General features: G+C 31.6%; 1 protein-coding gene across 2 annotated transcripts; it reads left to right on the forward strand.

Annotated features, from left to right (window-relative positions):
- The first annotated feature begins 930 nt into the window (after positions 1–930).
- Positions 931–15329, forward strand: LOC111617929 (protein lin-28 homolog). Of its 2 annotated transcripts, none has more exons than XM_023359305.1 (4): positions 931–1048; positions 9238–9344; positions 14269–14441; positions 14592–15329. In XM_023359305.1, the coding sequence occupies exons 1-4, from the start codon at positions 1033–1035 to the stop codon at positions 14824–14826; spliced, it is 531 nt and encodes a 176-aa protein (XP_023215073.1). In that variant the 5' UTR covers positions 931–1032; the 3' UTR covers positions 14827–15329. The 2 variants fall into 2 exon arrangements, with proteins under 2 accessions (XP_023215073.1, XP_023215074.1); XM_023359306.1 differs by lacking the exon at positions 931–1048 and adding an exon at positions 6000–6271.
- The last annotated feature ends 805 nt before the right edge of the window (positions 15330–16134 follow it).

The following is a 16134-nucleotide window of genomic DNA, read 5'->3' on the forward strand; positions in this document are numbered from 1 at the left end:
ATTTTTATAAAAATTCTAAACACGGGTTAATATATTACACTTTAAATATATTATTAATTGTTTTTTATTTTTAACTTTACTAATTAAATAGTGACCTATTTAAGAGTTCAATAATGCTAATAGCTAATCATTAAATCTTCCAAGAACTATTCCAATGCATCGTTAACCAATTAGTATACTTAATAAGAAATACATTAACTCATTATTCCGCGTGAATAGTGTTTTAATGTAAAAACCTAAAAGTTTTAAGAGCTTTTGTCTATTCTTGAAAAGTAATTCCCACAGGAAACATTGGAAAGATGGATTCTAAGAAAAGCATTTCCTAAATAGGAACCGGCTACAACTGAAAAGATAGTCATTCGGTTCAACATGTGTTGCTGAAGGTCAAACTGGACCCTGACCTTATAGCCCGAGGTGTGTTCGCGTGTTTCCGTTTTTAGAAAATTAGAGAAAGGATGGAAAGTAAAACTTTCTCTTTCTATACACCAGTCGATTTTAGGTGGAGTTATATCGAAAATGTCCAAGATTTGGATCAACTTAATGGTTGCCTTAATGACTGTCATCACCTCGAGTGATCATTTTTTTGACCCTGTTGACTTCAACGATCATTATCAGATATTGGTCAACTCTTTTTTTTCTTTCTTAGATAGACATTTAGAAAAATGATTGAGATTTTTAGTCGAGATAACGCGACTTTACTGACCGAGTTGTGAAAGATTTCAACCTCATGCTTCACTTAACAGTGAAATATATGCCGACCGACCAATAGGAGAGAGGAGCTTAATGCTTTGACCAATAGCAGCTGGATGGCACTCCTACTGAAGGCCAATCGACCCTTATCTCACGTTCAGAAAGTAGCCAATGAGCGGCGCTTAGCAATTCCTGTCCGCGTGCTTCTGTCTTGGCATTCATCTGTGTCTGGGAGTCAGTTGCTGCTCGGGCATCCACTGAGTCGTTTTTTTTCTGTTTGTGTGGACATTTTGAAAGGTCAGTGTGGACGGGGAACGAGGAGAAAACATCGGAGTTCCCGACATGGCTGAGACAAATGGTAAGTTTTTATAAACTTTTTAAAATTGTAATTAAGTCATTTATTTATACAAATACCCGTTTCGTACTCTATTACCTTTGACCCTTAAGCACATTTTTACTTACACAGAGACCTAAAATGGAAAGCATTGTGTTTTTATTATTTGAAATTTATTTAATGATACAACAATTTTTTTGAATGCTAAAATCATTAATTTGCATGTAGGGGTTATAGAACTTGTTGGTTACCCTCTGGTCCCGCCAAAAGCTCTACTTTTACTGTGCACTAGCGCCCTCCATGGTTGACTTAACGAACTATTACAGAATGAATCTCAGGTTCAACTTGTTTTTTTACACATTTTTTATATAAAAAAAACGGTTTTACAATCTAATTTTCTTTGTGGATATATTTAAGTTTTATCGCAGGCATTTGAGAACAAAAAAAGAGAAATGAAATTACAATTCGAAAGTATTTTCTCAAACTTATAAATTATCATTAATTAAACATTTAATTAACATTTTTTCCCTGTTTTTATAAAAATTTTTAAAGTTGTTTAATAGTTTTTAAAATTTAAAATAAGAAACATTTGTAAATCTAAGATGGCGTCTGTTGTTTTTAAATCATTGTCTTTGTTTAAAGGGTGATTTCCAGTTTTAAAATAAAACAAAATGTTCAGTATTATCCTAATTCAATATTATAAGTATTTAATAATCTTTATTTTATATAAAAAGTTATTAAATTTATAAAAATGAATTTTTTCCAAAACCTGTTGACTACTTTATATATTCAGCCTTCTATAATATTCTCCGCCCCCAATTAACACTTGCACAATGATTGACGGTTGTCATGTCAACGGCCTCGCTCAGTTATGCGTGATTGGATCAATAATAATTAATTACGAATGAGGCCGTTATTTTCAGTGTAAAATTTTTAGTGAATCTCAATATTTCACATAAGAATAAACATGTTAGTCTTTCCATTTTAAAATTTTAGATTATTTTTTTAAAACTTTTTCATCCGGAATAAGAAATTATTTCGTCTTTTTGGAAGGTAAAATTTTTTTTCTAGCAGAAGAGATAATCTATAGAAAAAAACATCTTTCCGTGGGAATAGAACTTGGGTTCCATTGTTATAGAACGACACAAACAACCTTAGACCAGGAACAAACAACTTGACCGTGGGGAAGAAAAACCCTTGAACCTTGACCCCACATGTCCTGTCCTAGTTCATGGAATATCCGCTGAAATTCGGAGATATTCGGCATCTCATCTGTGTATCACTTTTCTGCATAAAGTTACATGATGTAATATTCGATAAGACGCTTATTAATCAATATAAATTGACGACGTTTTTTAATTAGTATCTGTCAAAAAAGGACCCAAAACAACCTAATTTTTGACGTGGGCCTCTTTAAAGAAAGCTTACACCTGTCCACGCGGTCGTTAGATCTTTATCTGAACGATTGAATGTATTAACACCATTTTTCCTACTTTCTTATCGCGCACTACTCGCAGTACATAAAAACAGCATCTGTCTATTCCAGTAGGTTGTCACGTTTGATCAGTTTTTTTCTACTCATTATCCGATATTTACCGAGTAGTTAATTGGCATGGGACATTTCTATTATGATTTTTTTTCTTGCTTAAATAAGTATATAAGCTATTAAAAGTAAATAATTAAATCACGTCCGGTTGTAGTGATATAATAAATAGGTCAAACCTGGATGCATAATTTTACAAATTAAACACTTCGAAATTTCGTAAAAATTAAACAATTTTCATTTTTTTAAAATGATCTATTCTGCGATTATGAGTTTTCAACCAATTTATAAATTATATAAGAATTTATGTGTAAGTTTTTAGCAACTGTAGACCCATTCTTACGACCCTCATTCATCTTGAAATGGACAGTATACATTCATAGAATGAGCTAAGTTAGGACCTCCTAAGAGCCGAACGGAAACACTTGGTCTCCCTAAGGCCGCCTTTTACTTCGAACAGCTCCATAATTATTCTATAATAATTGGGAAGACTTAAAGATAGAGTGTATAAAATAAAACTAGACAAGAATTTTCCCTTTTAATAATTAGAATGGATGAGAATGGGTCATATCCGTAAAAGACGTTAGATTTAACTAGATCTATTAATTAACTTAGTTTAGTTAGGGCGGTGAGTATCTTATGCCGATAGCCAAGGGTATCTAGATTGTTATTATTGGCTCCTAAACCGATATCTGCAGTTAAGATTGGTTATATTGAGCTAGACTGAGTGGCATGTCAGTTTCTTGCACTTATAATTTGGATATTTTGATAAATCGATAATTTTTTTTATGCTTATAATTTCTCGTTACAGACTAGTTTAATAAATTGTAAAATATAAAAAACTTAGTTACTAAGTTATAAGATAGGCCTAATTTAGAATATAGCAAGAAAAAAAAGACTAAAAACACGAGAACAAATAAAAGTTACATTTATTAATTAAAATTATTTCCATGTTTCATATTTGCAATTATAATTATTTTTCCATTTTCCGATTTAATCATGGACTTTTAAAGAAAACTAAAAAGAAAGTTTGCCTGTATTTTTTTCCATTCATAGAAATTTGGGCTTTTGTTCTGTATTCTAAGAATGCTAGTCAAAAATACTGTTAAATAAAACTTTAAAATTAAACAGAAGACAGAGCGTACAGAATTAGATATAGGTTCTTACATGGTAACATCATCTATTTAAATATAGTTACATGTAAATAAATCATACGTTAAATGATATATATTTTATCAGTAAAATTGGCTATTGCAACTGTATGGTTTAAATAAGTGCGATGATAGCTTTGTTCTGAAGATAAATAAGATTATTTGTTTTATAAATATTTATGAATAAAAATATCGTAGTTTTGATTTATTGGTATAGATAAATTTTAAATGTTTTGTAAAATAAAGGTGACTTTTGTAATTACCCAGTTACATGACTTATATAAGATTTAAAATTTTGTTTGTTCTTTTAAAAATGTAATGCAATTCTGAAGCTACTATATTTTTTGCCGTATGTTCACTCAAGTCTAAACGTAACGTACAACTATGAGATTTAAATTATCAGCAGCCCCCATCTAGATCTTTCATCTAAGTCGAATTAAGCGACATGGAAAAATCGATAAAAGAACCGAAGATGGAGAAGGTAAAACAACTAGTGAAAAGCAGTAAGAAATTAGGATTGGAGCTTCGTTCTTGAATTTGGTGAGTGACAAACCAACTTCATTGTCGAGAGTCGCAGACATTGTCATTTCTCTACTCAATATGCCAAACACGTATTACTGGCCAGGGACTTAGTGATAGGGGAGGATGATATCCGAGGCAGGTGGGGACAAGGGGGTCGATGTTTTAAAAGAGATCTCGAATTCTTATTATTAATTGGTTACGAATTCTTTCAAAGCTTTTTCTTCCTCTTTTGTTCGCATATGTATTTGTATAAGGTGAAGAGTAGTAGATATTTTTTTTTCTTATTAACCAAATTAATTTGATATATAATTATTGTTATATTTCTTATTGCCGTTACGAGTATTTAAAAAAATCTACTGGGAATCGATAAAAATAACTTTTCTTAATTTAAGTAAGTGAAGATTGTTATTGTTCAGAATTCCTGTTAGACATTATTATTAAATCAATCATAGAGAATTTAAACAAAGCCAGCAGAAATTTATTAACTAACTTATAATATTTTACTTTTTATCTTTATATTTCTCTATAGGTTAAGCATTTTAAATCTAGTGAATTAAGTGTTCTTGATTATCTACAATTTTTACTTAACATACCTTATAAAAAAATGAAATTATGCTCAGTTACATCAGGAAATTCAAAAATTATAATAATAAAGCATTCTGTAACAAGACAATAGGTGACAACATTATTAGAAAAATACAACTTTACAGGGAACAAAACATCTTATACAATTAATTTTATTATTATAAAAAAGTCGAACTTTAATTCTAAGACATTGACTTCGTTAATAAAGTACTGTACAGAGAGTGTTTTCTTATTAGATACGATGTAAAATTGAGAGATGATTGACTTTAACAATTTGAATATATACTGTACTTTTATTCAAATTGTTAAAGTCAATCATCTTTCAATTTTACATCGTATCTAATAAGAAAATTATATATATATAATTTTCTTATTAGTATTATTAATATTCAATTATATATATATAATTGAAATAATATAAAATAATAATATTAAAAGTTTTAGGTTAATATATGTTATCGAAGTTAAATAAAACAGATTACTATCAAAACTTAAACATTTCATTATCAATTATAAACTATGCGATTTATTTATCAGTACCAACAGGAACATACATTCTTGCCTAGTTTCTTAACGTTGAAAATCATAGAAAATAAAATTAATTCTTCAGTTATCTAATTCTTTTTGAATTAGCTAGTTTTTTTCATAAATTTTATTTTTAAACATTATCATAACTATTTTATATAAAAGTATATAATTTATAAATTTTGGAATATCTGAAAACTTATTAAATCTAATTAAAATTTTCAGGCATCCAAGAGTGTTCAAATTACCACAATACTGTAATTTACTTTTAAATAGATTTTAAAGTGATGTATGAAATATATTGATGATTCAGTTTATTTTCCAGTTTGGTATTTCGTTTTTATATTTCAATTTTTGAATATTATCTTCTTAATGTTAGTAACTCACAAAGAAAATTGATTCCGAGATCTTTCGACGAGAGTTTCCATAGTTATGGTCTGATAATCGAAAAAATCGGCGCTCAATTACCTTTCTAAAATATGTAAATTATTAAACTATGCATAAGAATGTAAGAAGCGAATATCGCAAATTTTTTTTGCACTTTTGGTAATTTAAAATAGAAAATAAATATCCCTGGTATTTTTCTTTATTTGCTTTCATAGCAAAATTTTCTTTGTTAATTACAGTAATAATAAAAAAAATTCCTAAATTCCTCGTAAATGATTAAAATTTCCCTGTACTTAATTCTCCTCATTATCATTAGAACTTTTTTAAATCGTCCGCTCTTCCTACGTAATCGAAAATTGGCAGGTGGTTCAAGCTTCCTATTGGTGGTTGGGACGTACCGCCGCTGCGAATCTCCTCACGTGACTGTAGCGCACGCTTTTAAGTAAAAGTAAAGCATCCCGTTAGCAGTTATCCTTGAGGGAGTTTCTACGAAACGAAAGTGTCACGCTGGAGGTTCAGGGAGGATGTCTACAGGTGGATCGTACTCTCTTTTTTAATTAACATTTAATTTTTCTCTAACTAATGGACAGCGCATTCTGTTCTATTCCGTACGAATCGCTATATGTTGTTGTTGTTATTTTTAAGTAAGAAGGAAGCAGGTGGTAAGGTTGGGGAAATCTCTTATGTCGGACAAAGACGGAAAAAGTTGAACTAGTGCTGACCCGTCACGTGGCTCCCCCTCCCCTCTTTGGTAGTATTGGTTCTGGCAACAGCTGCGTTGACCATCGCACGCCATTGTAGTTCCCTTTTGGAGAAGTTGTGCCGTGATCGGTACCGTTTTATACCAGCATAACGTCCCAAGCTGTTAGTAGAGGATCTTCGCGACGTCGAACTGGTAGGGAAAAATGATAAAATTAATCCTAAATCGTGAAACGTCATAGCCGAAAAGCACGATCATTTTTCCTCTTCTGACGGTTAGGCTTAGCTCCTCTGATCATCTTTCGCATTCAAAACTTCTTTGGATCCGTTTAAGGTCTTACTTAAGAGATTAACATCTCCATTTCTATCTTCTCAATGAGTAAATTTAGCTTGAAATTAGAAAATCACTGTTCAAATTCGCCTACCGGCATTTTAAAACCATTGTCGTTAAGCCTAACCCGACAGGCGTTACTTATTTTGCGATTTCTAAAAGCGATTTTCTTCAAAAAATAATTATAATTAAATTAATCGTATTTCTATAAACGTTTGTATATTCGGCTGTCGGGTCTAAAATATTCTGTATACCCAAATTCAAAATGTTTTAAAGTTCATCAGCGTGAAATTGTAATCTTAAAAAAAACCAGTAATAATTTTGTAATTATACGTCGTAGAAATTGCATTTATCGATGAACAAATTTCAAAATTAGATCAATTCTGCAGATTCTTAACTTGTAGATTAACTTTCTTAAAACATAGCGGCCATAAATAGCTGTTCATTTCAATAGATTAAAGAAAAAATTCATTTAATATGTACGTTTACCTGCAAGTTCCTCAAAAAGTTTTTCTACTTTATATGTGTGTTTTCCTTTTAAGATTTCATCAGGTTTATGCTATCATATTGCTTAGTGGCACACCAATTTAGCCCCAAGCTGTAATTTGTAGACCTGTGTCAGTATATCTTTTGATATGTGAGATTTTAGATAAGATGCCTTAATTGGGTCCTCTAATTAGTCTTTAGGTATAATTAAAAATAATGATTGTATCAATTTTCATTCCCTTTTCCAAGAAATGATAGATCTGAGCAGATCTATGTTCATTATAAATTTTGAAGAGTTGCCCATGAGCAATTATCCAAAGTGGTGTAAGAAACATACTCTAACTTGTCAGTTAGGGATTTTCGTAAATCAGATTTTCAACTTCTACAGGTAGATTAACTGCCTATATAGTTACATAAAGTTAAAAATATAACTATAGTATATTTTGAAATTGATAAAATATTGACAATTCATTCATAAAAATTGAGTTTCTTGTGCTTGTATCTAACTCAGCTTTATGAACTTACCAAAAAATAAAATAGATTATTAATCTAATTTAATTTTACTAATCTAATAGTGTAATACATACATCTAGCTATCAGTATTTGTTAGCAGTTTAAATTACAGGTTTTAATTTTGTATTAAAACTTCAATAATTTAATATTAGTATGGAAAAAATAAAGCTCTAAAGATTCAGGCTCAATTTTATACAGATCAAGTGTTGAAAGTTATTTAAAATAGTTTTTATTGTCATCTAAGAAGAGATTTTTTAATTTTAATTCTTTACTAAATGTTAGTTATATTATAGACTATACAATGATTATTCTTTTTTCATATAAAGTTTTAAAACAAAATTTTGTTTCATGCTTATAGATTCATCAAGATGACTTTCATATCTTAGTTAAATTTGTCTATATTTTTCATTGAATGTCAATTCATAATGAGTAAATGTTTTTAAATTTCAACTTCCAGAAAACTTTCTAATCATTGCATTTTTTATTATTAATTTTATCCTCTTTTTACTCTAAATGTACTATAAACACATGCTTTTATATAAAAAATGTCTCGTACACAAGATACATATCAAAATTAATTTTTGTATCAGTTGATCTTAATGTTTAACATTTTTTTTTGTGTGACAACTTCAACACAATAATAATGGATTATAGCTTTTAAAAATTTTAAGAGTTAACTGTCATCTGAAATTCTAAAAGAAAGCTATTTAGTTTATTAAATAAGTAAATTAATATATATTAAGTGTACCATGCTTTAGGCTTTAAATATAAATGTATATAATTTCTAGTATATATAGCTGTCATCTTTAGTTCATTGTATGTTTTAGATGAATTTTAAAAGAAAAATTGCCATTCTTAAGTTTGCTAATTTTAAGTAACAAAAACATTTTTTTTTTTCATAAATAATTTTGACAAATACTTGATTATTGAAGATAATTTGTATGAATATCTTTATTAATTCCGTATATATTCATCCATTTATTTAATTTTTAGTTAGTTAAAGTCTATAATATTTTTCAAATTTAAGCTGTGATTTTTCTTAATTCTCAACTATCTCAACTATTATTGATTTTGTACGATTGACATCAAGCGTAACAGCAAACGAACTATCGATTGAACATACAATTACGTTCTTCCTAAATTGTTATAGTGATTTTGGACAGTTTGGAGCCCGTAGGAAGTTAAGAAATGAAAAACAAAAAAAAATATTCGGACTTTCCTGAAGTTATCAAAAATATATTTTTCTTTCTGTACAAAGCACCGGATGGTAAATTCCACTTTATTGGCCAAAACGGGGGACTCGGGTTCTCAAGCAGCATACATCCCCTGACCAGCAGTGGGTCAGTCCCTCGGAGGGCTAGGATCCCTCCAGGGCTCCTAAGAGGGGGAAGAAAAACACCTACTTAGCCATACTGTGTTTATGAGACGTAGCATGGGAAAATTAATATTTTTTCTCTGTGTATTCCAACAGGGGGGTCGACGGGGCGCAGGACAGGAAGATGCAAATGGTTTAATGTCGCTAAAGGATGGGGTTTCATCACACCGAACGACGGAGGACCAGATATCTTCGTTCATCAGGTAAGTAACCAATTTCCTTATATAAGTCGATTCGGTATAGATGGTAGTCCTCCTAATTACCTATCACTTGGACGGTAGTTAAGTCAGGTGTCACAGCTCAACATTTGTGTCATCTCTCGACTTTCACCTGGTCGTTTCTGACTCCTCCAGATTTTCTTCTGCTTCGATGTTATCATTCGGTATTTACGGGGAAGTGGAGCCTTTAAAATATAATTTTTGGGACAGCTCGAACGTGTTTGTGTCATGTTTATAACACCTCGTCCGCTTTTAGGCAATTGAAAGAGAAGAGTAAGAAAGAGAGGGTGTTTCGAACTAATAACGGGAATTGTTTGAAATCAATATAGAAAAAGGTAACAAGTTTCTGTTTTTCGTTTAGTCGGCTGTCGTAAATTTTATAAATTCGTTTTTCTCGGTAATAATTGTCGACTGAGAAGTGAGAAATTCGCTTATTCTTCTTCAGATTGTGTAAATAACCGGGTTGGATCGCTGAAAGCTTTTTTCCTATCTGTTTGCATTCTAAAAATAGTATATGTTCTAAGAAATTAAAGTTTTCTCTTCCTTATAAATTTTATATTATTCTACAAAGCGCTTTTTTTTCTTTACAACATACTGTTTGACTCGAGCTATTCTTTTATTTTCGCTTTGTAAAATAACATTTTCTATTCTACACTTTTTACTGCAGCAAATTAACCCGAAAAGCTTTTTTTTCCTTTTATCTTTGAAAATATGAACTAGCAAGTTTTTGTGCAATTGTTTAGTTTTACAGATTTAAATTTTCTTATGAAGATCTTTTTCTTGTTAGTCAATGACGTGACATATTTTTACAAACTTTTGAAGCGAGAAATATTTTAGCATACAAGTTAGTTTATAAAACTCAATGTAAAACATAATGATATTAAGATTATTTGCAAATTTACTTTCTACTGTTTCTTATTACTATCATCCGACAAGTCAAGTATTCCTGTTATATGCTCAACGTGTTTTTCTTAGCAAGCTGTTACATTTTACATGGAGAAAAAAAGAACAGATTTTACATCATGTCTTGTTTCCGTTATTAAAATTTAATTTATGCTTAAATCCTGCAATTATTTTTTCAGTAAACTCAACTTAGTCTTTTCACGTTAATGCTAAGTTTTTGTATATTTACTGAGATAAATTTTGTAAAATATTGCTATCAATGCCTTAAAATTATTTCTTTAAAAAATGATAGTTTAAACTTTATAATAGTTTTTCATAAACTTTTTGTTTCTAATTAAATCGATAGATAGCTAAAATTTACTTATAAGGTGTCTGAAACAAAACATACCTTTATAACTTGATTTCGCGATGCTCTTCGTTTAAACATCAAATGACACCGAAAGTATTATAAGTCATATTAAAAACCGAAGTTTACTATGATTTTTATTAATTTGTTTTTAAGTACTGTACATGCATATGTAAATAAGAATCATCTTTTTGTCTCTTTTATGCTTAGTATCATACAAATCTATTTTTTCTTTAAATACAATGATCACCTTTTTATTCTTTCGTTCGGTAATTTTCTGAAAAGTGCAATATGTCAATCAAACCAACAATTTACAGTAATATCAAATGTTTAATTTGTTATTACTGCAAGTAAATAATTACAGTACAGTAAGACGTTTGAATTAGGGCTGATCAAAAATTTGTTGTTCTATTCGTTATGAATACTGAAAATACGTTACTTTTTTAAAATGTTTCCGAGAATAAATTTCTTGAATTCATTATCTAGATTAAGTTCCGATTCGTGTTTTATTAGATTAAACAAATTAGTGTCTTTACCCTCTCGAGGGTAGAGGTTAAGGAGAATGCCTGGCGGAAGCAGTCGATCCATTAGTCACATCAAGACGTTAAATGTCGACATCTTCAGGTGGTCGAGATTTCGGGCCTTAAGATAGCTCCTATCCTCGCGCGTTCCTATGTCCAGAGGGGCGCTTTTGTTATGAAGCCCGTCGCCAGGCAACGAGGACGAAGGGGGTCGGAAGGGGCCACTGAATCAATGAAAGGGTTGATGTCCCGTTGTGGGGTGTGCTAAAACATTAATAGTTTCGCTGCTCATTTTTTCCTTCCTCCGTTATATTGGACCGTGGCTCATGTTAGCTTTGGACATTGCCAGATTTTTGATTGATGTGGACTATTTTTAATATCCTGAAGTTTTTTCATTTTTCCCTATTGGTCGTGATGATAAAAGATTCGCTTATATTTATTTCCATCAAGGCCGTGATGAAATCTAGAAAAAAGAAAAAGTTTGCTCGGATTCATTATCTTAGATTAAAAGACGAAGAGTGAGAGAGTGAATTGAACTCAGCAGCATCTGGTCGTTTCGAATGATGTAATGGGAGTAAAGTCGAAGAAAGGATCACATACTTTGCTTGAGTTATGGGTAGGATATTCGAATACGATGTATAAAAAGAAAATCGTGGCCATTAGTCAGGAAGTATGTGTTTACACGGATGTTAATATTTGTAGGAATGCGATTTCCATTCTCTGTTATGTCGGTTGCCGGTTATGAATGGCCACAATGGCGATGCAGAATAGATTTGGAATGTTGTAAAAGTAACTTTGTTTCTATTCGCATCGACAATCAAAATATATTAAGTTAGTTGTGTGTATGTGTATGTAATGAGATGGTTTTTAACGACAGTTTTGAGAGAGAGGCTCATTTCGAACCTATCTGGTCTTATCTGTCGTGAATCGCAAGTAATAGGAATTTAATTGACGCAATTTTTAAAATTTCTTCAGGCCATTGATTTTTAATAATTTGTACTATTGTTATAAGAAGTATAAGCTTTTTGTATGTGAATTTTGTTCATTTATATTGATATTTTGAAAAATAAACCCGAAGGATCCAATTTAAAATCATATCGAAAATTAGACATTGTTATAAAGAACTATTCCTCGAAAACTTTGATTTTGTACTGGACTGGACGTCTTCAATAAAAGCAACATGGTAATGGTATGTTTTAACTGAATAAGAACAAATCAGTGTTTTTCTAATATAAAGAGATAGGTATTCAAATTTCCTTTTTAAAGAATTGAATAAGTTGATTATTTGTAAGGATTTTCCGGTAATCTAGAAAAAAATGTATTTAGCGTGTAAAATTGTTAGTAAAGCATTTTTTCTATTGCTTTTTGTAGCCTTAGATGCATTACTAGTAGAATAAAATAACAATCAATTTAACAGTTTTCTTTGACAAATTATAATTTTAATTATCAAAAATAAACTAGTCTACTAAGAGTTAGTACTGTAAGTCTTATAAAGATTTGATGCGATCTAATTAATAATAATTGTTTTATACTCATCAGTTCGATTTATATTTAATGTATTACATTAGATATTCCGTTGTCGGCTTATTTCGTTAACTCATGGTAACTATCACTTAAATTACACATCCGTAGTTTCGTACTGAACAGTGCTAGAACTATTAATTCATTTGTCAAACTTATAAATTGGCAATAAAGAAATATAAGTAGAACGGAAACGATTTTATGAATTTCTGATTATTCGGAACGAAATCGTCATTAAATTCTCGTTTAAGATAGGAATTTTATCAGAAAATAATCATCACGATTTAGACTAAGTCGGAGATTCAGTTCGCCATTTAGGCGAACTTACACCAATGTCAAAAATGAACACAAATTAGATAATAGGCCAAATTTTCTGGAAACAAAATTGCTCACCCGATTTAGTTTAGTTTATAAAATAAACGTCAAACTTCATATATTATTTATAAATTATNATTTTATATATATATATATATATATATAAGTTTTCTTTAGATGGATATAACTTACTTTTCCAATTCTATACACAGACTCGACTAAATTTTTCAACGAGATTTAATTGTAAATAGGCTTCATTTTCAGCGATGTTTGACCTTAATCTGAATAGTAATGACGGACTTAAATTACAGAAATGCTCAGCTTCCTTTGTTAACAAGAAATCGATCTTCTCTTTATTTGGACGAAACCTCTTTTTAAGAATTTTTTTGTTACTTGACTATTAACAGGAGCGCTCTTAGTATTAATATTTCAAGATTTTAACTTTTCAGTCATTTTCGACAAACAAAGAAGTTATTTTAGTCAAATGGTCCCACAATTGCGGGAAAGATCCTTGTAAATTCGAATAATTTTAACTTGTTATCATAAGTAAAGGGAGGATAATTCGAGAAGTTTGTATAAGCTAAATAGTTTTGTTCCGAATAACAACAGCCCCGTAATTAAAAAAATAACTTAATTGGTGGTCTCCTTCCTGTAGCAGATGATAGAATTAGGTCTGCAGATTATATTCCAATCAAAATGCCACTCCGATAATTTAATCGTTCTTTAAAAACGAAAACATTTGTTTCAACCATAACAAGAACCTCGAATAGTTTAAAACAAAAAAAAAATTGAGGGAAGCGTATTGATTGTACGCAGTCGGTCATCAAGCGGCGTTTATTCCTACGAGAGGACTCCTATTAGACATTCTAAATTGCATTTTAAACGACGGAGAGTTTCTGACTGCGTGACTTAAACCTGTCATTAAAGTGCAATTTTGTTCTTATTACAGTCAATCAGTTTACCAGAAATCGATTTAAACTTTTTGATTTTTGATATAAAATATCGGTTGGTGTGGGTTTTTCGTCCAGTTTTTCCACTGTTTCGGATATAAGGTTCATTAGAAATGGCTTTTAGTCTCGTTACGGGGGCGTTTTATTTTAATTGAAAGAAAAAAGGAACGAGAGAAGTAGGCGTTACTTAACTCCGCCCACGTGCCCCACCTTTTCAGTTTTATTACCAAATATCGATCTGTTGGCGGGAGCCATCTTGGATGTCAAGATGGTGGCCGCGCTACAACGCGAAACTCAATATTTTATAAGCGTTTTTTTTATTTTATATATATTTTTTTCTCGCGGTTTTGCAGTCGGTGATACAGATGCCCGGTTTCAGAAGCTTGGGCGATGAAGAGGAAGTGGAGTTCGAATGTAAAGTTTCAGATAAAGGACTGGAAGCGACAATTGTCACAGGTCCTAGCGGCCAGGATTGTCGCGGTTCGCATCGCAGACCTATGTCCAAAAAACGATTCAGGAAAATCAGGTCAGCAAGTTTTCCGATATTTTTGTTTATAAATTTTCAGTTTAGTGTGAGTCACTACCGTTTAATATTAAAAAACCAATGCGAGTTGCAATTTCTCCCGGAGAGACTTGTGATATGCGAGATTTACGTGCTTTTTTTCTTGCTTTCCAGGTGCTATAACTGTGGGGAATTCGCCAACCACATAGCGGCCAAGTGTACTCTGGGTCCGCAACCGAAAAGATGCCATCATTGCAAGTCCGTGGAGCACTTGATAGCGGAGTGTCCCTTACGAGAAGAGAAGAAAAAAGGTGGAGGAAAGGCCAAAAACGGAGACAGTACTAATAACAATAGCAGTAAAGAAGAAACGAATCATCGGGGCGAGGGGGAAGTAACAGAGGGGTTGTAGGGAAACCGGGCGAATGATGTCACGACTCCCTCACGCAGTCCGAGTGTGTCACTGGTTTCATACAGTACAGTCATCTCAGTCCGCCCACAGTCGAAATCAAAGTCGCGAACAAAACAAATATGCGACAGACTAAAATCAAATACTGCGGCCTCCACCCCTCTTAAATGGGGGGTGAGGTGGTAAACACCACCGACAGGCATCACCGACTAAAAAAAACAAAAAATATATATGTATTCATTTCGGAGTTAAAACTATATACATAATGAAAAAATACTACAAATAACTATTCTCAGGGGTTCGAATTTCGCCGGGGGTTTTAGGAAGAAAAAAATTATATTTGTGTGTTTTTTAAAGTGCTTTTTCTCGCCTTCCCCCTTGGCGGAGTTCTGTTAATGTTTTTAATTTATGAAAAGGAAAAAGTGGAAGATAATTACTAAACGTAGGAGTGTTTGTTGTATTGTGTGTCCCGTTGTTTACCCATCGAAGGAACTGTCCTTTGCGCGTTGTGATCACATCAAGAGTTCCTAGGAGAGTGATCGACAAGATCACCCTCTCTAACATATCAGTCTTGGAAGGCATTTAAAACTTTATTTTTCTTTATCGTTTTTTATCCTCCCTTATTTCATTTCTTCTATTAAAAGCAGCATTAACCAGTACACACTGCCAAAACAAAAGTCAAAATAACACGAGGTTGGTTAATAGCCGCACAGACCCAATGCACAAGGACACAAATCCAAAAAATTTATTCTCGCCCTAAGACTGGTTAGCGCTCGCTTCTTTTATATATATGTTTTTTTTTAATTGTTACCGTTTTCTCTGTGATCGTGATCTGTTTTCGTCATGCTTTTTGCTATATTCATTGCCTTGTTTATATTTTTCCTTTCTTGGAGTTTATTTTTGTTCGTGTGATCACTTCTACAATTTTCTTCTATAATCCTTATTTTTGTATCGATTTCTCCTAGGATCTTCCATTTTTTTTCTTAGGTTTATCTGTTCATATTTTGCTCCTGTGTTCTATTTTTCTCTCTAGGTTTGCCAAAAAGTGTATGTATCCCTGTCGGGGCTGGTGCTTGAGCTCAGGGACATCGTACTCAAGTACGTTTCGAGAATCAAAAAAACACAAAACAATATGGGAGATTATACTATTAACAAACTTGGTCTTCCCAAAACTAGTCTCATAGAGTTTTCTTGCAGACGTGTTTTTTTAATCAAAGAAAGAAAGAAAAATTGTACACGGGCGCAACTCATTGTCGAGTGAGTGCTTTAAAAGAAAAATCTTTTTGTATAGAATGTTGTTCATTTACATGT

Source organism: Centruroides sculpturatus, unplaced genomic scaffold, assembly GCF_000671375.1.
Source record: "Centruroides sculpturatus isolate CEXI.00-Female unplaced genomic scaffold, Cexi_2.0 scaffold57, whole genome shotgun sequence".
Lineage (NCBI taxonomy): Eukaryota > Metazoa > Arthropoda > Arachnida > Scorpiones > Buthidae > Centruroides > Centruroides sculpturatus.